General features: G+C 45.1%; 1 protein-coding gene across 1 annotated transcript in view; it reads left to right on the top strand.

Annotated features, from left to right (window-relative positions):
• Nucleotides 1-23,289, top strand: part of LOC138361307 (heat shock protein 75 kDa, mitochondrial-like) — a 45,250-nt gene extending 21,961 nt beyond the window's left edge. Inside the window, exons 4-6 of the mRNA XM_069320674.1 lie at nucleotides 15,108-15,249; nucleotides 18,760-18,996; nucleotides 23,189-23,289. Coding sequence (XP_069176775.1) covers nucleotides 15,108-15,249; nucleotides 18,760-18,996; nucleotides 23,189-23,235 — 426 coding nt within the window. The 3' untranslated portion in view covers nucleotides 23,236-23,289. The remainder of the gene's footprint in view (nucleotides 1-15,107; nucleotides 15,250-18,759; nucleotides 18,997-23,188) is intronic.
• The last annotated feature ends 787 nt before the right edge of the window (nucleotides 23,290-24,076 follow it).

Below are 24,076 nucleotides of genomic sequence, written 5' to 3'. Positions count from 1 at the left end.
GGATACCACACGTACGCGTCTTACACTGTTTAATTTCTTTGATGCTCTACCTTCCTTCAAACGGCCTTTTCGCGCCTTTGAATCTTCCCTTCTTGCCGCCAAGCGTCGAAAGAACCAGCTCAGGTTTCTTAAAGACTGTCTTGCTGAGCAAGTTCTCCCTCATTCTTTATGTCACTTTCTCCAGTTCAACACTTCGGGATCTCCTTTCCCTGAACATGCCCGCCTTCTTCTTCAAGAACTTATTCATGCCACCTCCTTGCATGTTGACGAGGCTTTTCTTGCTGTTCGTCAACAGCAACGCTTTCTGTCCTCTTCTCTTCCCAGTGATCTATGCAATATCATTTTTCCAATTCCATTTGACACTGCTCACGTCTCCTCTTCCCAACACTCCTCCACACTACACAACAAACTTCAACGCCTGATCTCCAACAGTCCTTGGGCCAAATACTCTCTCTCTGACTGTGTTACCAACCTTTCGTCCTACTCTCTTTCTAAGCACCAGCAAGAACTTCTTGGTCTTGGTCTGTCTTTTGCTACTTCCCCTGGCCCACGCTGTGGCATTGATCTCATTAGTTCCTTTGACAGGTTTGTCAATTCTAACTCTAGTACTCTTTCGGACCTGTCTGCCTTTAGAGGGGCCCTTATTCCCGTTCTTGACAGCTTGTTTTCTAAAAAATAACCACCTTCCTCGTCGCTTCCAGCTTGTCCTTGCCTCCCTGAAATCTAACAACTCTATTCTTATCCTTCCTTCCGACAAAAGCAATTCGGTGGTTGTCCTTGACCGTGAGGACTACCTCCGAAAACAGATGTCTTGCTCTCTGACTCTCGCACTTATGCTCCTCTGACTTCTAACCCTTTGGATCGCCTCAAAACTTCCTTTAACCGCAAACTAAGACAGCTCTCTAGTCTTTGCCCTCCTGACTTTGATCTCATTAAACGTTTCCGTGTCATCTGCCCTTCTCTTCCTTATTTCTATGGTCTTCCTAAGACTCATAAACCTGGTGTTCCTCTTCGTCCTATCATTTCTTCACGGGGCTCTGTCAGCTATCCTCTTGCCTCCTGGCTCGCTAAAACCCTGACACCTTACCTTGGCACTTTTTCCCCTGCCCACCTTCGTCACTCTCAGGACTTCATAGAAAGACTGCGCCTGCAACCCTCTTGTAAGATGCTTATTCTTGATGTCGACTCTCTGTTCACTAATGTTCCGCTCGATGACGTTCTCTCTTTCCTCAGACAGAAGGCGTCAGAGGGCCTCCTTCCTCTCCCACTTCCCACTGACGTTTTCCTCGATCTCATTAGACTCTGTGTTGAATCTAACTCTTTCTCTTTCAACGGTAAATATTACACTCAAACTTTCGGTGGGGCTATGGGTTCCCCTCTCTCCCCTGTTCTTGCTAATTTCTACATGGAATACTTCGAAATTGTTCTTCTTCCTTCTATTGATACTCGTCCCTCTCTCTGGCTTCGATATGTTGATGACATTTTTGCTTTATGGCCTCATGACCTTAGTCTTTTCCAGCCTTTCCTCGCCTCTCTTAACAATCTGGCTCCTTCTATCCATTTCAAAGTTGAGTGGGAATCTAATTCCCTCCTTCCTTTTCTTGATGTTCATGTTCACAGCTCTGTGTCTGGGTTCTCTTTCTCTGTCTACCGTAAACCCATGCATAGTGGCATGTACATTCACTTCTTTTCCTACCATCCTCCTTCTGTTAAGTGTCCTCGTCTCTCTCTTCCTCCACGCTCTACGCATCAGCGACCCTCAGTTTCTTGATTCTGAAATTGCCTTTATCTACAAATCATTCTCTCGCCTTGGTTATCCTTTGCATTTCATCAACTGTGCCCACTCTCAAGCTAAACGAAATTTCTTTCATCCTAAACCTGCTTCCAACACTAGTAGCACTGTACTATGCCTTCCCTTCATATCTGAACTCAAAACTTTTACCAATACCTTTCGTCCTCTTGACATTAAACTCGCCTTTCGACAAACTAACACACTTCGTAGCAATCTAGTTCACACTGCTCCTCCTGCTTCTAATGCTGCTGGTGTCTACTCAATTTCCTGTTCATCTTGTCCTCTCCAATACTTTGGTGAAACTGGCTGTGGACTCTTCCCTTTCACAGTATATACTCAAATGCTCTAATCTTTCTAACAAACGTGACTTAACATAAGCTTTTCCCCTTCCATTTCTTTCTTTCTCTTTCCTTTTCTTTCTCTCTTCTCCCTTTTTCTGTTCATTGTCTTCTCCTACGCTCCCTTGCTATCCTCTTCTTTTTCCTATTACTATCTCCTTCGGTGGTTATAATAGGAGCTGACTCGTTTGGGCTAATAGGCCTGCTGCAGTTCTCATTACTACTATCCCCTACACCTGACTTTCCTCCTCAGCTCTCTCCTGCCTATTTATTGCCTGTCCCTACCTCCTCATCACAATCGACTTGAGAATGGTCCAGGACGGACCGAAACGTCGTCGTCCCTTCAATTTCTAGTGTGTGGTCTGGTCAACATACTTCAGCCACGTTATTGTTACTCATCGTTGAGAGGCGGGCCGAAAGAGCAAAAGCTCAACCCCCGTAAAAACACAACTAGTAAACACACGTACGCGTCTTACTCTGTTTAATTTCTTTGATGCTCTACCTTCCTTCAAACGGCCTTTTCGCGCCTTTGAATCTTCCCTTCTTGCCGCCAAGCGTCGAAAGAACCAGCTCAGGTTTCTTAAAGACTGTCTTGCTGAGCAAGTTCTCCCTCATTCTTTATGTCACTTTCTCCAGTTCAACACTTCGGGATCTCCTTTCCCTGAACATGCCCGCCTTCTTCTTCAAGAACTTATTCATGCCACCTCCTTGCAAGTTGACGAGGCTTTTCTTGCTGTTCGTCAACAGCAACGCTTTCTGTCCTCTTCTCTTCCCAGTGATCTATGCAATATCATTTTTCCAATTGCATTTGACACAGCTCACGTCTCCTCTTCCCACCACTCCTCCACACTACACAACAAACTACTTGGCAAACTACATGGTTCAGTACTTGGCATATGTTGGGTATAAAAAGTCGTAATTTCAAACTTCGAATACGTGCAGAGAGTCAGAATTTGACTCCAAAATATTGCTCAGGCCTCGAATTTGGGATGTTTGGGATATTTTGAAAACTGCAGGGGAGTTTGTGCAAAATGTGACTCACTGCCGCTTTCAGTACTTGGCATATGTTGGGTATAAAAATCGTAATATCAAACTGCGAATACGTGCAGAGAGCCAGAATTTGGCTCCAAAATATGGCTCAGGCCTCGATATTGTGATGTTTGGGATATTTTGAAAACTGCTGGGAGGTTTGGGACAAATGTAACCAATCGCCGCTTTCAGTACTTGGCATATGTTGGGTATAAAAAAGTCGTAATTTCAAACTGCGAATACGTGCAGAGAGCCAGAATTTGGCTCCAAAATATGGCTCAGGCATCAAAATTAGGATATTTGGGATATTTCGAAAACTGTAGGTGAGTTTGTGCGAAATGTGAATCACTGCCGCTTTCAGGACTTGGCATGTGTTGGGTATAAAATGTCGTAATTTCAAACCGCGAATACGTGCATAGAGCCAGAATTTGGCTCCAAACATTTGCTCAGGCCTCGAAATTGGGATGTTTGAGATATTTTGAAAACTTGAGGGGGGGTTTTGGGACAAATGTGACCAAATGTCGCTTTCAGGACTTGGCATATGTTGGGTATAAAAAGTCGTAATTTCAAACTTCGAATACGTGTTGAGAGCCAGAATTTGGCTCCAAAATATAGCTCAGGTCTCAAAATAGGGATATTTGGGATATTTCGAAAACTGCAGGGGAGTTTGTGTGAAATGTGACTCACTGCCGCTTTCAAGACTTTGCATATGTTTGGTATAAAATGTCGTAATTTCACACCGCAAATACAAGCATAGAGCCAGAATTTGGCTCCAAAATATGGCTCAGGCGTCGAAATTGGGATGTTTGGGATATTTTGAAAACTGCAGTTTTTTTTTGACAAATGTGACCAAATGCCGCGTTCAGTACTTGGCATATGTTGGGTATAAAAAAGTTGTAATTTCAAACTGCGAATACGTGCAGAGAGCCCGAATTTGGCTCCAAAATATGGCTTAGGCCTCGAAATTGGGATATTTGGGATATTTCGAAAACTGCAGGGGAGTTTGTGCAAAATGTGACTAACTGCCACTTTCAGGACTTAGCATATGTTGAGTATAAAGAGTCGTAATTTCAATCTGCGAATACGTGCATAGAGCCAGAATTTGGCTCCAAAATATGGCTCAGGCCTCGAAATTGGGATGTTTGGGATATTTTGAAAACTGCAGGGGGGGTTTGGGACAAATGTGACCAAAAGCCGCTTTCGGTACTTGGCATATGTTGGGCATAAAAAAGTCGTAATTTCACACTGCGAATACGTGCAGAAAGCTAGAATTTGGCTCCAAAATATTGTTCAGGCCTCGAAATTGGGATATTTGGGATATTTCGAAAACTGCAGGGGAGTTTGTGCGAAATGTGACTCACTGCCGCTTTCAGTACTTGGCATATGTTGGTTATAATAAGTCGTAATTTGAAACAGCGAATACGTGCATAGAGCAAGAATTTGGCTCCAAAATATGGCTCATGCCTCGAAATTGGGATGTTTGGGATATTTTGAAAACTGCAGGGAGGTTTGGGACAAATGTGACGAAACGCCGCTTTCAGTACTTGGCATATGTTGGGTATATAAATTCGTAATTTCAAACTGCGAATACGTGCAGAGAGCCAGAATTTGGCTCCAAAATATGGCTCATGCCTCGAAATTGGGATGTTTGGGATATTTTGAAAACTGCAGGGAGGTTTGGAACTAATGTGACCAAATGCCAATTTCAGTACTTGGCATATGTTGGGTATAAAAAGTCGTAATTTCAAACTTCGAATACGTGCAGAGGGCCAGAATTTGGCTCCAAAATATGGCTAAGGCCTCAAAATTGGGATATTTGGGATATATCGAAAACTGCAGGGGAGTTTGTGCGAAATGTTTCTCACTGCCGCTTTCAGGACTTGGCATATGTTGGGTATAAAATGTCGTAATTTCAAACCGCGAATACGTGCATAGAGCCAGAATTTGGCTCCAAAATATGGCTCAGGATTCGAAATTGGGATGTTTGGGATATTTTGAAAACTGCAGGGGGGGTTTTGGACAAATGTGACCAAACGCCGCGTTCAGTACTTGGCATATGTTGGGTATAAAATGTCGTAATTTCAAACTGGGAATACGTGCATAGAGCCAGAATTTGGCTCCAAAATATGGCTCAGGCCTCGAAATTGGGATGTTTGGGATATTTTGAAAACTGCAGGGAGGTTTGGGACAAATGTGACGAAACGCCGCTTTCAGTACTTGGCATATGTTGGGTATATAAATTCGTAATTTCAAACTGCGAATACGTGCAGAGAGCCAAAATTTGGCTCCAAAATATGGCTCATGCCTCGAAATTGGGATGTTTGGGATATTTTGAAAACTGCAGGGGGGGTTTGGGACAAATGTGACCAATCTCCGCTTTCAGTACTTGGCATATATTGGGTATAAAAAAGTCGTAATTTCAAACTGCAAATACGTGCAGAGAGCCAGAGTTCCGCTCCAAAATATGGCTCAGGCCTCGAAATTGGGATGTTTGAGATATTTTGAAAACTGCAGGGGAGTTTGTGCAAAATGTGACTCACTGCCGCTTTCAGTACTTGGCATATGTTGGGTATAAAAATCGTAATAACAAACTGCGAATACGTGCTGAGAACCAGAATTTGTCTCCAAAATATGGCTCAGGCCTCGATATTGTGATGTTTGGGATATTTTGAAAACTGCTGGGAGGATTGGGACAAATGTAACCAAACGCCGCTTTCAGTACTTGGCATATGTTGGGTATTAAAAAGTCATAATTTCAAACTGAGAATACGTGCAGAGAGCCAGAATTTGGCTCCAAAATATGGCTCAGACCTCGAAATTGGGATGTTTGTGATATTTTGAAAACTGCAGGGGGGATTGAGACAAATGTGACCAAACGCCGCTTTCAGTACTTGGCATATGTTGGGTATAAAAAAGTGGTAATTTCAAACTGCGAATACTTGCAGAGAGCCAGAATTTGGCTCCAAAATATGGCTCAGGCCTTAAAATTTGGATATTTGGGATATTTCGAAAACTGCAGGTGAGTTTGTGCGAAATGTGACGCACTGCCGCTTTCAGGACTTGGCATATGTTGGGTATTAAATATCGTAATTTCAAACCGCGAATACGTGCAGAGAGCCAGAATTTGGCTCCAAAATATTGCTCATGCCTCGAAATTGGGATGTTTGAGATATTTTGAAAACTGCAGGGGGGGTTTGGGATAAATGTGACCAAACGCCGCTTTCGGTACTTGGCATATGTTGGGCATAAAAAAGTCGTATTTTCAAACTGCGTATACGTGCAGAAAGCTAGAATTTATCTCCAAAATAATGTTCAGGCCTCGAAATTGGGATGTTTGGGATATTTCGAAAACTGCAGGAGAGTTTGTGCAAAATGTGACTAACTGCCGCTTTCAGGACTTAGCATATGATGGGTATAAAAATTCGTAATTTCAATCTGTGAATACGTGCATAGAGCAAGAATTTGGCTCCAAAATATGGCTCAGGGCTCGAAATTGGGATGTTTGGGATATTTTGAAAACTGCAGGGAGGTTTGGGACAAATGTGATGAAACGCCGCTTTCAGTACTTTGCATATGTTGGGTATATAAATTCGTAATTTCAAACTGCGAATATGTGCAGAGAGCCAGAATTTGGCTCCAAAATATGGCTTATGCCTCGAAATTGGCATGTTTGGGATATTTTGAGAACTGCAGGGGGGGTTTAGGACAAATGTGACCAAACTCCGCTTTCAGTATTTGGCAAATATTGGGTATAAAAAAGTCGTAATTTCAAACTGCAAATACGTGCAAAGAGCCAGAGTTTGGCTCCAAAATATGGCTCAGGCCTCGAAATTGGGATGTTTGGGATATTTCGAAAACTGCAGGGGAGTTTGTGCAAAATGTGACTCACTGCCGCTTTCAGTACTTGGCATATGTTGGGTATAAAAATCGTAATATCAAACTGCGAATACGTGCAGAGAGCCAGAATTTGGCTCCAAAATATGGCTCAGGCCTCGATATTGTGATGTTTGGGATATTTTGAAAACTGCTGGGATGTTTGGGACAAATGTAACAAAACGCCGCTTTCAGTACCTGGCATATGTTGGGTATAAAAAAGTCGTAATTTCAAACTGCGAATACGTGCAGAGAGCCAGAATTTGGCTCCAAAATATGGAGCTGCCTCAATATAAACTGCCTCATCCAGCCCGCCTCTTCCCTCATTCCAAATCCACAAACCCTCCAACTCCAACTCCAAGAGGGAAAAGGTGGGCTGGATGAGGCAGTTTTTGTCTTTGGAAATATTTGTAATCATTTTATTTAGAGATGAGTGTGAGCAGAAATGACACACTATAGTAGTAATTTATAGTGAAGATAATAATGTTTTTTCCGAATGAGAAAAAATTATGCGAGGCGAAAACTGGCATAATACATGCCAGATAAAAGTAGGTTGGCAACAACTCCACACTAAAAGATTTGGTTGTGGAGGAGATTCCCGCCCAAAGGTCGGCCATCTTGGCGCGCAAATTGAACGCCCCTGGCTGGACTTTCTTTCCACACCTCGCCTGGGGCTCATCTTTGAATTCCCTGGGTAGGAGTGCAGCACTGAAGCTACACATAAAAAAGGAGGCTCTATCACACATCCGTTTATCCGACATTATTAAGTTGGGGGACTGGCCTGTCAGGTGCCGACAGGTATTGTCGCAGGAGCAGTCTCGGGGCCGGTATGGGAAGATTGGCCCAATGTCCAGAGTGTTGATGTGGATAACATCCAGACCGCTCTGCATGTGTTAGGGGGTGCATCAGCGGGATTATTGGAAGTTACCAGGATTCGCGGAGCAGCAAACTCGACATCCGTGGTCCGTGTAAAATTCGATGGGCCCCTCCCTGATCGGGTGGCACTACACAGGACCTCGTATCAGGTCCAGCCCTACAACTTCCCTGTGTTACGATGTTACGCTTGTTATCTATTGGGCAACAGTCGCGTCGCCTGCCGTAATGCAGCACACTGTGCAAACTGCGGCAAAACAGGCCATACAGACAGATAGTGAGGTGCATCAGAGCACCCACCGTTATGTCTTTTATGCCATGACCATCACAAGATTACGTCCAAGAGTTGCCTGGTATATCTTGAGGTTGCCCGGTATATCTTGAGGCCCTCCGGTTGGACTGTTACGGCCCTCTCGGGACGCAACGGGGTCCTTACTCTGATGTTGTTAGAGGAAGATATATTGTATCCGTTCCCAAGCCAGAAGTGGCTATCAAGGGATGAGATCCGTGACGCAAGGAACTTAAAGGGAGTAGGGAAAGAAAGTTAAGAACTTAATATTATAATTAACACCATCACCGTTTAAATATATAAAATTAATGAGTGCACAAGGGGGAGGGGTATTAACACTAAACAAGGGGATTATTCACAATGTAGTCTTCTGCTGAAGACTGGATCAAGAAGCTAGGTGCTGAGTCCGCGGTGCTTTCTTCGTGGCCTCACGATGTGTCCTCTGAGAATGCCGAGCCTACCCGGGCCACAGGTCAGCCAAAACGCAGGTCCACTGGGGGCACCGTCGTGGAGGCCGTCAACCACACGTCCAGCTGGTCTGCTGGCAGGTACTGAGCCACCAAGGCTGGTACGGCCACTCCACGAACGATATAAGGGGTACGCCCTAGACAGGAGTCTCGTGTGATATCACAAATCACCCTCCTGTCCTCAATACCCCAGTGGATGATCGTCTCCAACAGTCGGTCCCGGGTAAATCCTTTCACTGCCACTCCACTGGCAGGCTAACACACCACAGTGTTCTTCCGGGGGGACGACGTCACAACAGCTGCAGCAAACTTCACAGTATGGAGACTGGCTGCCTCGGGTAGACTGACTCGACTCCCATCACAGTAGTCCCAGGTCGGCTCTGTAAGCAGACACGTCATCAATAACCGGGACACTAATACACCTCACTTAAGGGCTCGGGCACAAACACCTGACGTATCCAGTCCATAGATGGCGTTGTCGTCGGAGCACCACCTCACCAGAGGTCAGGAGCGGCGGTGTTGAGCGCGGAACCAGACTGGAAACTGGTCCTCGAGGCCAGTACACGCTGTCCTCACCAGGTGTCGTCGTCCGTTTGGCGGGGGTTTCGGGAGCTGACCCACAGATGGCGTAGTCGTTGCTGCTCCTTGCTCGGACGCTGGATCCGGGTTCGTAACATGGACATCGATCATAAAACAGCGGAGACCCCTCGACAGGAGCTGCTCCAGAGGTTGCACGCTCTCAATCAGCCTATCGCTTCTTCTCGCCTCCAGGTTTCCCCTGGTCGGGCCTCATCACAAGTAAGAACTAGCAGACCCTCTTGCCTGTCCCAGTCACATGCCTCATACGCCCAGGTTGCTAATCAATTTTCCCTCCTGGGTAGCCTTGACATGGACGGAAACTCATCCACGGATACAGACATGGACGCTCAGTCTCGGCTGGAGCCTGGCACTCGACACCCTCCTGCCTCTCCTCAAAGAAGACAACACCGGCGTCGTCGACACACCCATCGATCAGGAGGTACTGCTCCATCAGACAGCCCTGACGATCCTCTGGTCCCCCAGGCGCTTTCCCAGGGAATTGTGACACCGGTGGAACATGAGGCCCAGAGCGAAGCACCTACCAGTCGCTGGCGCCGTCAAGAGAGTTCGCGAGCCGAACAATGATCAACAGCCTTTGGACTGGCTGTCATTGATACCACACATTTTACTTTGTATGAGGGTTTTAAGGCTTTTTCTGGTGGTTTCCCTTTTGGAGACGTCTGTGCACAGGTGGTCAAAAAGTGAGCTGTTGTATTTCAGGGTAAATGGCGCCCCATCCTGAGAATACTGTGGTGTTTTGGAATGCCCACTCCCTTTTTAAGAAGACGCAAATAATATGCAATTTTATCGCCAGCGCAACACCGTTGATCGTGGGATTCTGTGAGACTTGGCTTACTGACGACCTTTGCTTCACGGTGTTGGGGTATTCGGTCTATAGACAAGATCGGCCAGTACGGGGTGGAGGGGGACTTGCCCTCTTGGTCAGCGACTCAGTTCCCAGCTCCTTGCTCCGCATTCACTCCTTCCCGGGTGGGCATTTAGAATTAAGAAGAACCCACCGCCGCTTTCAGTAATTGACATATTTTCAGTATAAAAAGGGTGGAATTTCAAATTGCGAATACGTGCAGAGAGCCAGATTTTGGCTCCAAAATGTGGCTCTGGCGTCGAATTAGGAATGTTTGGGATATTTTGAAAACTGCAGGGGGGTTTGGGCAAAATGTGACCCACCGCCGCTTTCAGTAATTGGCATATTTTTGGTATAGAAAGTCGGAATTTCAAACTGCGAATAGGTGCAGAGAGCCAGAATTTGGGTCCAAAATATGGCTCAGGTATCGAATTTGGGATGTTTGGGATATTTTGAAAACTGCAGTGGGGTTTGGGCAAAATGTGACCCACCGCCACTTTCAGTAATTGGCATATGTTTGGTATAAAAAGTCGGAATTTCAAACTGCGAATAGGTGCAGAGAGCCAGAGTTTGGGTTCAAAATATGGCTCAGGTATCGAATTTGGGATGTTTGGGATATTTTGAAAACTGCAGAGGGGTTTGGGCAAAATGTGACCCAATGCTGCTTTCAGTAATTGGCAGATTTTTTGTATAAAAAGTCGGAATTTCAAACTGAGAATAGGTGCAGAGAGCCAGAATTTGGATCCAAAATATGGCTCAGGTATCGAATTTGGGATGTTTGGGATATTTTGAAAACTGCAGAGGGGTTTGGGCAAAATGTGACCCAATGCTGCTTTCAGTAATTGGCAGATTTTTTGTATAAAAAGTCGGAATTTCAAACTGAGAATAGGTGCAGAGAGCCAGAATTTGGATCCAAAATATGGCTCAGGTATCGAATTTGGGATGTTTGGGATATTTTGAAATCTGCAGGGGGGTTTGGGCAAAATGTGACCCTCCGCCGCTTTCAGTAATTGGCGTACCCCTTGCCAACAGGTGTCTAGGGGTAAAAGGGAATAAAACACTGCATAACTTGGGAAAACAATGTATCTACGCTAAGGTTGACAAACATAACAATTAAATAATACAGATAATAGTCAGAAATATTCTTTAGCATGCAATAATATAAATAAAATCCTTATTGAGCAATGAGCAATCACACCAGCACATGAATTCTAATTTGGGAAAATACACAATCATCTAACCAGAGAATTAACCGAGTATTAGCTAAAATAACTATTACCAAGGACTTAACTTAAAATATGTCTCCTCTCGACCAAAGCTGCCAGCCTCTGCCCAAGCGTCGGATCCCAGGGCAGGCGTCTACCACAATATCAACTAAACATCTACATAAACTATTGTAGAAATTCTACTAACAAAATGTAGTACTAATATTCAAATCATTATTAATCATAAGAGTATATAATAATGTTACATTACTCAATATAGTTTACTGGCAAACAATAATAAGAATTAGTCAAGGTTGAACTATACTCACTCGCTTGACATCAAGTTCCCACACTGGCCACATCCAAATATGGTCAACCCCCCACACGGAGAAACCAACATGAAAATACTTGCAAAAGCCTCATACAATATAATGCAACTCAGGCACACAACAGCATGCTACAATATATAACATACAAGAATCTAATATCATCCAAGTGGATACTATAATAATTATAGAACAAGACAATAGTAATATAAGCATCAGGAGAAATGTTAGAATCCTAGTAAGATTCGTAACAATAGGACTCGGGGTCGAAGGTGTCACTTACTTGACAGGCAGCATAACGGAGGCAAAAACATTGAGCGTTGCCCTGACACAAGGGGACGGAGCAACCTTCAAACTCTCAAAAAGTGAGTGGGGACCCAGGGGTCGCATCCATTGGACCCCTTTCACCCCTACAGGGCCTCCTAGGGCCCTAAGACAGGTTTTGTTAAGGGTAAGCCCAGCCAGGGTACTGCTAACTGGCACCCAAGTCTACCAAACAAATTTCTAAAACTGAACCCCCGGGACGTGTCCACTCACGGGGGCCAAGCAGGGGGAACCACCGAACCCAGGAGGTCAGGGTCCTAATATAACAGGGGGCAGGGGAACAAAAGCAGGCCCCCCCCCACTAGGTATAAAAGCAGGCCCCCCCACTAGGTACAAAAGCAGGGCCCCCCCCCAGGGTACAAAAGCAGCCCCCCCCCCACTAGGTACAAAACCCGGCCCCCCCACTAGGTACAAAAAAATGAAAAGAAAAACCATGCAAGAGGACAAAGGTACCCAGAAGGAACAGAGCCGGCCACTGTAATATGTGAAAACTAGATGCGCAGTACCCTGTGCTCCTACCAGTGTAGAAACTACCAGTTACTCCAAGGTAAAAAGCGAGAAGGAAACCCCCCAACACTCCCAGGGCGGTCAATTACCGAGCAGCAAAAGACCAACAGAGGTAGTTCCCAAGGTGCCTTGTGGAAGACAACCCCAGTCCCCAAGGGCTGGGGCACTCAGCACTCAGTACAGGGCACTCGGGGAAGGGAACCCTAAGCACATGCAGCCCGAGTACCTGTGAATATTAGATTATTACTCCCAGCTCACACGCCACTGTAAGAGCAGTACTGAACACAAGGCATAGCACAACAGAGAATCTGGAACTGGAGCCACACGACTGAGCCTTATCACATCAGCCGAGAACTGGGGTGTGGATCGCTGGCATGAGGGGTCTGGGGCTCCCCCTTCCCCCTCCCGGGGGTTGGGGGGGGGGGGGGAGCTGCACAGACAAGTGACACGGCACATGTGACATCTTGCTCGTTTTCATTTGGATAGTTGAGTCCACTCGTTAGTTTCAGTAGTGGTTTTAACCAGAAGAGGGGCTTGTTTTGAGGCGCTTGCCTTTCTGGGTGCCTGGCCTGGTCAATGGCAGACATAGAATGCTCCAAATCACATGTGCAGTTCTATAGGCCATTGCTCCTCGTGCCTCATTGAGGGGGCCAGGTTCTGGCTCGTGGTCCCTGGGAGGCCTAAAACTTCATTCACACTGATGCCAAAGTGTAATAATACTGTATACATATCTGCCTGGATAGCTCTGGGGAGCTTCCGGGCTCTCACCTAGAAAATGACGTTTCATTACATTCAAAGCTGGTTTTTTATTGTTTTGTGTGATGGAACAAAAAAGGAGTTCCCAGAAACCTTGGCAAGATGAGAAGGCTCAACTGTGTCTACACTCGAATTGAAAGGGACAACCCTCGTAGCTGCCGAAGGGATATCCCAAAGAAAAACCCCAACCCTAAACCTGCTACTGGGCCAGGGGCAGGGGAAAAGAAGGGCAAACCCCCTGCCCAAAGGAGAAAGAAGGAAAAGGAGGTATGGACAAAATCACCGCCTATTCCATGAGACAAGCATCATTTGCTAGCCCCGGACCTCAAACCGGGGACACAACCTTGACTGCTGCAATCCAGGAACTAAAGACACCAGCAGTTGCTGCCAGAAGCCCCTCCAAAATTGGCAGAGTAGAGCAACTTAAAGGGAGCATCCGCTTCATGACTCAGGGCCAAAGGTGTCACAGACCCAACATGTAGCAGTGGAGGCAGACAAACTGAACATTGCCACAAAGCATGGATGGTGCGCAACCCAGAAATTTGCTCGAAGTGAGAGCAGGGATGGTGGGTGGATCACAAGGACCACCAAACCCATAGGGGTTTTCCAGGGCTTGCAGGGTGAATGTTCCCTGCAGGTATGCCCAGGCACTGTTATCGCCATGGTGGTAACTCCTATATAATTGTATAGGTTTCCCCTATTAACACCCAATACCACCAGAAAGAGCAAGAGAGAAACCAAAAAAGGGAACATCCATGCCTAGACACTAGGTAAACCTAATAAGTCAGGAATGGCACAAATAAACCCCCCTTAGAGGAATGAGGGCACAATGAAAAATAAAGGCCATAAAAGGACCGAATTACCAATTAAGTACCACTAACTCTCAAGATACCCGACCGTGGAACACAGGAGAATAGCAGACCAAACCAGGTATGGTAATCTGGAAGGCCTACCTCAGTGCGCCCCACCAGCATATAAACACACTCGACCCAAGGAGAGACTGACAATCCAAGACAAGCTTACCTTCAGGGCGAGAGCCACCACAAGCATGGAGACCCCTTTAGGGAGTGAACCCTGAAAACGCAAGGACAGCACTTAATGAGCGCACATGGAAGGTAGCCCTGGGCACATGCAGCTCTAAGAACACTAAACTCCTGGCTCACGTTGCACAACCATACACAGAAAAAGCCTCGAGGGCAAAACACCACTGAGCTGAAACCAAGACCAGAGCCAGAACAATGAGAGAGGAACTAGGCACATACATCTCAGCATTAGAACTGAGGGTGGAGCAGTTGGCTGACACCTGACTGCCTCCCTCCTTCCCCCAAATGTTGAGGGAGGTGGAGGCAAATGAGCTAGCTCAAGTTTCATGAATTTTCAATTGTTTGTTTACATTGTCGTTCATTTAGTGGTTTTGAGGCTGTGGTCTATTTTGTTGCATTGATTTTCTAGGTGCCTTGCTTTGGTGGTGGCAAACAGAAATAAGTTGACATAATTTTTTTCATAACTGTCTTTGCTCCCTGCACCTGTGAGGTGGGTCAGGTTCTGTCAATACGAACTCCACAACTGATGGCACCTTGTAGTTTGGTACTATATCAGTATAGTAGCTTCAGGGAGCCATTAGGGGCTTTCCCCTGAACAAAATAGGTTTTGGAAATAATAAGACTCAAATAGTAGTTATATCATCTAAGACTAGCCGGTGTGGAACTGTTCCAGGTCTAAAACAGACTTACTTGTTCATCCACACCTTAATCTCTGAACCATTTAGGTTTAAGGTGTTCCACTCAATACAATAATTTAGTGATGTTTGCAATGCTGGACAGTTCTTAGAATTATGATACTGAGGATATAACAGTTAATGTGTTTCTTTTTTCTCCTGTGCAGGAACGCAATGTGGAAGTGTTATTCTGCTACGAGGCCTATGATGAAGCAGTTCTCATGCAGCTACGGGAATTCACTAACAGGAAAATTGTTTCTGTAGAGAAAGAAATGCGTCAGGATAAAGAAGCAGTTGATAACGAAGGAAGTAAGAAACTTAACAACTATTGTATAACTTCTCTAACTGGCTGCTAAAACGACATAGAAAAACATTATGTTTATAAGTTTTCATTCATTCTTTGGTGAAAATTTTAAAATAAATCTGATATTACTGCTAATTCCCCTCCTCTTTTAATTTGTATATTAATGTGAAATAACTGGTGTCCCATAATTTTCTGTTCTCGTAATTTTCCAATTGTCTACATTCATCTACAATCTGGATCAATTAAAATTCCATAATGCCCATTGAATCTTTGCACACAAGTGCATTCAAATAATTAATTTGATTTTTAATACTGCTTTTGTTATTGTATTTTCTGTGAGGGAAATTGTCAGCTCTCTGAAGCTATCACACAGAATAACTGCCATACTACTAGGTGTCATCAGTTGCAGAGTTCTGTTGGCCTTCTGTGGACTATGAGAAAAAAGTCCACTACGGGCTCACCATAGCCCGTGCTACTTGGAACTTTTTGTTCCAAGGAGCGAATCTTATACAACAAAACAACTATGAGCCAGATCCTGGCTCATAGTTGTTCTCACCCCACCCCTCAGAGAGGACCAGGGAGCAATAGCCTGTGAACACTTTAAATAAATGTAAAGTTTATCATCTTTTCCACCATCCAAGGGAAGGCTCCTAGCAAGATAAGCAAATCAAAACAGACTACCGCATGGTTAAAACGAAACCGTAGCCTAAAATTTCCCAAACGAACTCCCCCACAATGAAAACAAAATTTTGTAAAACTAGCCCCCCCCCCTTCACTAGTCTGCCTCCCCCTTCTTCACTAGTCTGCCCCCCCCCCTCTTCTTCACTAGTCTCCCCCCCCCTTCTTCACTAGTCTGCCGTCCCCCCCTCTTCTTCACTAGTCTGCCCCACCCTCTTCTTCACTAGTCTGCCCCCCCCCCTTCTTCACTAGTCTCCCCCCCCCTTCTTGACTAGTCTGCCCCCCCCCCTCTTCTTCACTAGTCTGCCCCCCCCCCCTTCTTCACTAGTCTGCCCCCCCCCTTTCTTCACTAGTCTGCCCCCCCCTTCTTCACTAGTCTGCCCCCCCCCCCTTCTTCACTAGTCTGCCCCCACCCACCTGCCTGGGTCAGCCAGGCCGTGCAGAGTCTAGTTCTATACTGATGTCCGGGCCTGGTAGTCACTTTGCTCTGGCTCTGGTATCCGTTTTCTTTGGTGTTTTTGCTTTTGAGGCGGTGTGTTCCTATAGGGATGTGTGCGTGAGCCAGGAGTTTAGTGTACTGGAACTGCATGTGCTCAGGGTTTCCTTCCCTGTGCGCTCTGTAAGTACTAGCCTTGCATGGTGAAGGTTATCTTTCCCTGGGGGCATTCAGTCAACACTCCTTTCAGGGGGGCTTCCTCACTTGTGGTGGTCCTCGCCCTTAAGGTAAACCTTTAATCTGTGTTATTAAATAAATTAAATATATTAAAGCCTTTAATAAGTAAATCTGTGACTTTGTTTTTCCTTGGTTTGGAAGTGTTTTGGTTGGTGGGGAGCATTGTGGTCTGTGTGACCAGTTATTTTGTTAAAACAAGCTGTGCCGAAGCTTCTCCCAGGCTACTCATACTCCTACTGAGGGGGGGGGGGGGTATTTTCATACTCATGCATGGTATTTTTATGCAGGAGTGGGATATTTCATACCTGTACGTTTTTAGACTTGGGTTCGACTCCCTCTCAATTTTGCTTTCGGGGTTCCTTTGGGTTTCCCTGGAGGTAGGCATCTTTCTGGAGGTTTCTGTCCTCATGTCTTCCCCTTTGGAGGAGCATGAGCTTCTGTTGTGTGGCCCAGTTTTTTCCTTGGCTTTGGCCCTGGCCTGTTTTGAGTTCAGGTCCTTCTTATCCTATTTGGTACAGTCCAAGGTTTTTCGGTCGTTCTGTCTAGCAGACACCCCATTGTTTTTCTCACTTTTCTTGGCGCGGCTTTGCCGATCCCTGCATGCTGGAGTGGCGTGGACTTGGGAAAGTGTTCTAGGTTTTAAAGGGTCTCGACTTTGAGCCCCTTGATGCCTATCTTTGGCTCCGCCCTTTCTCACAAAAGTTAGTGAGCTGCAGCTTCATGTTATTTCCCTCGCTGTTGCCATTGTTTGTGGTGGATTACCTTCGGGCCTGTCGGCACTTGGATTCTGTCGTAGGCTTGTTGAGCCTCCTTGAGCTCCTTCCAGATTGGCTCTCAGAGAATGTCCGGGTGCTCTGCTCTGGCCAGGAAGAGAGCTATGCCCATGAGTTGGTCGAGGTAGGCCATAGGTGGAGTCTGAGGCCGGGTTGCATGTGCCACCTGGGGTGGCTTCATCTGTAATGGGTCGACGCCGCACTTGCCCTGCTCGTAATGCCTCAGGATTTGCACCGGCACTTTAGCAGTTTGTCCCACTTCTTTTCTAGGCAAAGAATGAGATGGCTGCTTTCCGGAGGGGCCTTGGGTTGTTGATGCTTGGTTGGTCAGGCTGTGGGTGCATCATGTGTTGTTTGGTTGCTGCTCTCCACCGTCATTTGCGCGCCACGGCTTCTGTGTCGGGTTACTCGCTTTGGGTTGATCCGGTCTCCCTCCTTCCCTTTTCCAGGGTTCGGGTCTCCCAGGTCGTCTGTAGGGTTATTCGGTCTAGCCACCCTACGGTCTATCCCCGTGGCCACGTCATTCGTAAGTGTGCTGCTCATTGCTGCCGTCTTCGGTAACATGTCTTGGGCCGAGATTCGGGTGCGGAGATTTTGGCGGTCGGACAGGGTCCTGGCAGCGTGCTACTTGGTCAATGACCCGAGGCCTGTGTTGCTTTGGGTCGATGGTTGCAGCTAGTTGTCTCGACTTCGCTTTGAGGGGTGAGTACCAACTGCCTCTGGGGTAAGTCCCTCATGTTTTTGTCGTTTGGTAAGTAGCTCTGAGGAGCTTTGGGGAGCCGGAGGGGCTCCGCTAGAAAACCAGCGTTGAATGTAATGAAATGCCATTTTCTGGGCGAGACCCGGAGGCTCCCCGGCATCCCCCTCCCCTCTGGTCGGCAGTTTTTTGCATGTTTTGACATCCAGCCTCAGAACTGAAGGGTGGATAGCCGGCGTAGGGGGGTCTGAGGCTCCCACCAGCTGTGCAGAAAGCGGCACGGCGACGTGTGACGTCATGCTCGTTTCTTTTAGGGGAGTTCTATCCACTTGTTCGGCTTGTGGTATCAATAATTTCACCAGAATAGGGGATTTGTTTTGGGATGCTTACCTTTCTGGGTGCCTGACCTGGTCGATGGCAGACATAGAATGCTTCCAACCACACGAGGGTTTCTATAGGCCATTGCTCCCCATGCCTGGCCCCCTCTCTGAGGGGGCCAGGTTCTGCCTCGTGGTCCCCGGTAGGCCCACAGAACTCCATACCCATGACTGATGCCAAAGGCTGACATTAGCATATCAGCCTAGTAAGCTCCGGGGAGCCTCCAGGTCTCACCCAGAAAATGGCGTTTCATTACATTCAACTCTGGGTTTTTATTGCATATAACATATAAATTGTGTCCAATTTTTTTTTACAGTGTCAGCTGAGAGTAGTCTTCGTCGTTCCGAAGCAACTGAATTCATGGACTGGCTAAAAACTGTGTTGGCTGGACGATGTTGGGGAGTGAAGGCTACTTCTCGTCTGGAGTCGCATCCATGTGTCATCACTGTGGAAGAGATGGGTGCAGCAAGACACTTCGTACACACTCAATTTACACAGTACCCGAAGACACCAGATACTCACTTTTGCAGCCACAGTTGGAAATTAATCCAAGGTATGAATTTTTGTTTTGGCTTGTCAATAGAGAGGGAACATTGACTTCCTTTACCCTCAGCTCTCTCTCTCTGACTTGGTCCTCTCTCATTCCTGTTAATCCACTCCATATTTCCTGTATTACAAGTGATGTGGAAAGCATGGGGGATTTTTGGTTATATTGCAGAATGGTGACTGATAGGGGCTAGTGCATGATGCTTTCCTACTAATCCAGACCCACTCAAATGCACCTGCTATATTTAGATCAACAACACTGCTGATCTATGATTCATCCAGCGTCTAATGTCACTTAGTGGAGAGATTTAGCAAGAGGTCAGCAGCAGATCAACTTTTTCTAAATACCATGTTGGCGATCACAGCAAACAATGATGGTCAAAAAAATTTAATTTACGCAAACTGGCCGCACACTGAATGACAGACTTAAAGAACACAAGAGAAGTGTTAAGTCTGCAGACACTAACAATGCTCTCTTCTGCCATGTGAGGGATTCTAATCATCCCATTGATTGGTCTTCCTACAAAATAATCTTTCCTGCCTCTACACTGACGCTGTCTTGTAGAATTGGCTCTGATACACAATGTACCCAACATGAACTTGAGTCCTGGCTTTGTTGCTGTGGACTCTTCCCTTTCACAGTATATACTCAAATGCTCTAATCTTTCTAACAAACGTGACTTAACATAAGCTTACCCCTTCCATTTATCTTTCTTTCTCTTTCCTTTTCTTTCACTCTTCTCCCCTTTTTTCTGTTCATTGTCTTCTCCTACGCTCCCTTGCTATCCTCTTCTTATTCTTACTATCTCCTTCTCTTTCGGTGGATATAATAGGAGCTGCCTCGTATGGGCCAGTATTCCTTCTGCAGTTCTCATTATTACTACTATCCCCTACACCTTACTTTCCTCCTCAACTCTCTCTTGCCTATTTATTGCCTGTCTCTACCTCCTCTTCACAATCGACTTGAGAATGGTCCAGGACGGACCGAAACGTCGTCGTCCCTTCAACTTCTAGTGTGTGGTCTGGTAAACATACTTCAGCCACGTTATTGTGACTCATCGCCTGCATCTGACACTGTCACTACAGTGTGTTGAATGTATTTAAACGTTGCAACAATGAATAATGAGAACAATCATTATATGGATGGCGTAATAACAGGGGAGCATTAGCGCCTCTGGTGGTCAGATGCTTAACTGTATTAGAGGTTGACAGTTTAGATATTATAGTGAAGTAAGGGTGAGTGGCGCGTCTGGGAGTCCCATTTCTTAACGTGTGGCTCATTTGTCGACCAGCCGCCGCCTGGCAAGGGTCACGTTGATTACCAGTGAGCAAAAAATAAATGTGTTACAGATATCATTAATCAATCATAATATAGGAAGGATTGTTCGGGGTGTGTACTTCATGTTGTTATTCGTTATTATTTTGTATAGTATATGTATTTAGAGAAAATATAGAGGTGACTGTCAGGTGGCAGCCATAGGTGTACCCGCTAGTTAAGTCATTAGGGCGCTTGTGGTGGCCTTAATAGCCATGCCAGTAGTTAGCCAGCAATCTTAAGGTTATCTTGAGATGATTTCGGGGCTTAGCGTCCCCCGCGGCCCGGTCCTCGACAAGGCCTTCTTTTTCTTACACATCCCCAGGAAGCAGCCAATAGCAGCTGTCTAACTCCCAGGTACTTATTTACTGATAGGTAAACAGGGTCATCAGGGTGAAAGAAAGTGCCCATTTGTTTCAGCCTCCACCGGGGATCGAACCCGGAACCTCAGGATTACGAATCCGAAGCGCTGTTCACTCGGCTGTCAGGCCCCTTAAAACAACCCAAAGAGAAATCTTCGACATATTTTGATGAAAATCTGAATGAAACGAAAAATGTTGGCCACAGATTGTGTGAAGATCGTGGGAGTGGGGGGGGGGGGGGATTGAGGGGGTGCAGGTTAGTATGATGAGCATGATTCAGAATGATGGAAGGAGAAGGGCTCCTATGATGAATTGACCTAAGGGCCACCATCTACAGTGGCCTCGACGAGGACAAGACGGCGGCGTCTTGTCAAAGGTCAGCCTTCCTACTCCCCCCCCCTCCTCTTACTTTATTGAGGATTTGTCGTGTGTATATTGTGAACAAGAGGAATGACTCGGCATTTACGACTTGAGTGGTTAAGCGGGTTCATGGGTTAATAATCCTATGGGGGAAACAACACATCTATTTTCTGTGTTACATTGTGGCTTGTTGAGCTTGAAGCTGTTGTCCAGCCTGTCTGTGTCAAATATGACATTTTAGAGAAGTGGTCTGTGTTAATGACCTCCAACTTGGTCAGTATTACAAAGGCCTCGGCTGTTATTTATTTATTTATATAACTACAAGTTATATTGGGTTTCTGATCAACCCGTCCTCTTATAACTAACGTCACTTTTGGCTGGTATGCGCGGCGCTATGGCCAAATTTGGACGTAATTTGAAATGAAATCGACTCACAAAAGTGACGCACTGTTCCGTTTTCTGTTTGAGTCGTCCGGCTTACTCGGCAAGCTTAGAAGAGGATTCTTTCCATTAACATTTTTCATAACGTTTTGAAACTTTATGAGAATTTCCTGCCCACCTAACCTATCAGAGGACCCTTTACTTATTGTTGTTGAAAAAAAAAATCCCAAATTTATTTTCATTTTGTTTTCATTTTCAAATTACGTCCATATTCGGCCATACGGGTAAACGGCCAAAAGCGACGCTATTGTCAAGAGGACAGGTGACAAGGAGTACATAGCACTATGTGTTTACATTCTTGTAAAGCCACTAGTACGCATAGCACTTCGGGCAGGTCCTTAATCTAACAGATAATATTAAGTAGGTAATTTCTAGGAAAATTTATAGGCTAATCTATCAAAATCTATAACAATTTAAACATTTATAGTGTTAGTCCTTCAAAGATTCGAGGTAGTGACAGTTGAACAAGTTCTGGCATGATTGTTGTTGCTGTCTTGAATTTTCTCCAAAGCGGAAAATCATTGATGTGTTTTTGAAGTGAGGTTTCCATATTAGGACACAGTAGGCCAGATGGGGCCACAAGAGACTCGTACAGTTCAATATTCAATGTTGTTCGTTTAAGACTAAGTCAGTGTTTCGTTTAACTATTCTTAAGGATTGTTTTCATATTAACTGTGAGTCCCAGATGTTTAATGGCTGGTACATCATAACTCCTAGGTAATATTGACTTAATTTACCAGAGGGCCACCATTTCTCCATTGTGCCCTCTACGGCAACAGGAAGCCGGCGGTTTGTCAAAGGTTCCCCTACGGTTCCTGAGGAGTTTGTCAATCTGTATTTTGAGCGCGCAAACTGCTGCATTATGACATTAAAGGTAGTTTCATAATATGTACACGGTGTCTTGTAGCTAAGGTAAAGGTGGCATATAATGTTTAGCAACAAGTCGCCCTAGATTGTTTAGTGTTAACGACTAGGGCGATGGAGTGGTCATATCATGATAGCAATTGTGCAGATAAATGGGGAAGATAATTGCAGACGAGGAGTCACAATAACGGGGGCTGAAATATGTTGACCAAACCACACACTAGAAAGTGAAGGGACGACTAGATAATTGTTTATCTAATAGATGGAAGATGTTAATTGTTTGCATCTTGTTTACTCTGCGATGTAAAATGAATTCACCTGTAAATGGTCATTTTTGACAATGTAATCACTAGGCTTCTAACGTTAGTTTAGTGCTCAGAGACCATATACTGTACTTAGGAGGTTTTAAACATGTTATTTATATAATTTAGGCCAATACACAGCTAAATAAATTAATAATACACAGTACTTTTAACTAAGGTTAGCTAAAGGTTTGTTTTAGTGGAAAACCCTAATAAGGTAATGTGTTTCTATGTAACTTTAAAAGAACATTGATGCTTAACAATAGCCTCATGAGTCGGAGACAAAAATGTATTCCGTTAGGCTATTGCAGTCTTATCAGTCTTGCCTACTCGCTATTGTTGATACAATCTGTAATTAATCTCCATTGCAATTTCACCTTTTCCAGTGATTGGTTCCAGTGTTCTTGAAATTCATAATTGTATATTCCTACTCGATTGTATTTGAAATAAACTGTTTATACTTACCCTGTTGCTACATAGCCTTCCTGGTTTGGTGCATTCTTTTGATAATTACTTATACTTGCCCTTAATATATGTAAAAAATATTTTTTTCAGGAGTGTGGCACGTGTGGACAAGTATTGGATCAGAGGAGTCAAGGTAAAGTTAACAACTAGTTCTGGGGAGGAGCGGGTGGAACTAGATGGACGTAGAAAACTTCACATTCTTGTTACACTGACACTGGTTTGTGCCTCGGAGAGGCTGCAGGATCCAGTAAGTTCAGTAGAACTTCGGTTTCAACTCCTTTTGACCATGTCGTAGCTCAGTCGATTACGGCAGCGTCTGGGAAGCTCTCGGATGCAGGTTTGAATCCTCGTCCCGGCCCTTGTGGCTTTATACACTCTTGTTAACAGGCTGAGAGCTTTTCTTTCCCATAGATTTATTTATAGAAGAGTTAGCAATAAGTCGGCTGGGTTTATTAACGTATTGTTTTTAGGTCCCATTTAGATTATGCCGTTCAGTTTTGATCGCCATGCTAAAGAATGGACATAATTCACTAGAACACCTCAGTTAGGATGACAAAGTTAATCCCGCAAATTAGAAAGCTTCCATATGAAGAGATGTTGGAAAAACCTTAACGTGACATGATTGAAGTGTACAAGTAGATGAATGGGCATAACAAGGAAGCTATTGATAAGGCTTTAAATGAAGATAAGTTCAGATTTAGGAAATACCTGGGTAAATACTGGTTTGGTAACTGGGTTGTGGATTTGTGGAACAAATTACTGGATCATGTGCAGACAACGAGTCACAATAACGTGGCTGAAGTATGTTGACCAGACCACACACTAGAAGGTGAAGGGACAACGACGTTTCGGTCCGTCCTGGACCATTCTCAAATTGATTGTGGATCATACTACTGGATCACTGGATCCATATTATTGGATCATAATAGGCATAGGAATCTCTGATTGGTTGAAGCTTAGGTTAGACGTATATGAATG

Source organism: Procambarus clarkii, unplaced genomic scaffold (genome assembly GCF_040958095.1).
Source record: "Procambarus clarkii isolate CNS0578487 unplaced genomic scaffold, FALCON_Pclarkii_2.0 HiC_scaffold_299, whole genome shotgun sequence".
Taxonomy (NCBI): Eukaryota; Metazoa; Arthropoda; class Malacostraca; order Decapoda; family Cambaridae; genus Procambarus; species Procambarus clarkii.
Note: the sequence above shows the minus strand (reverse complement) of the source record. Positions and strands in the feature narration are given on the sequence as shown.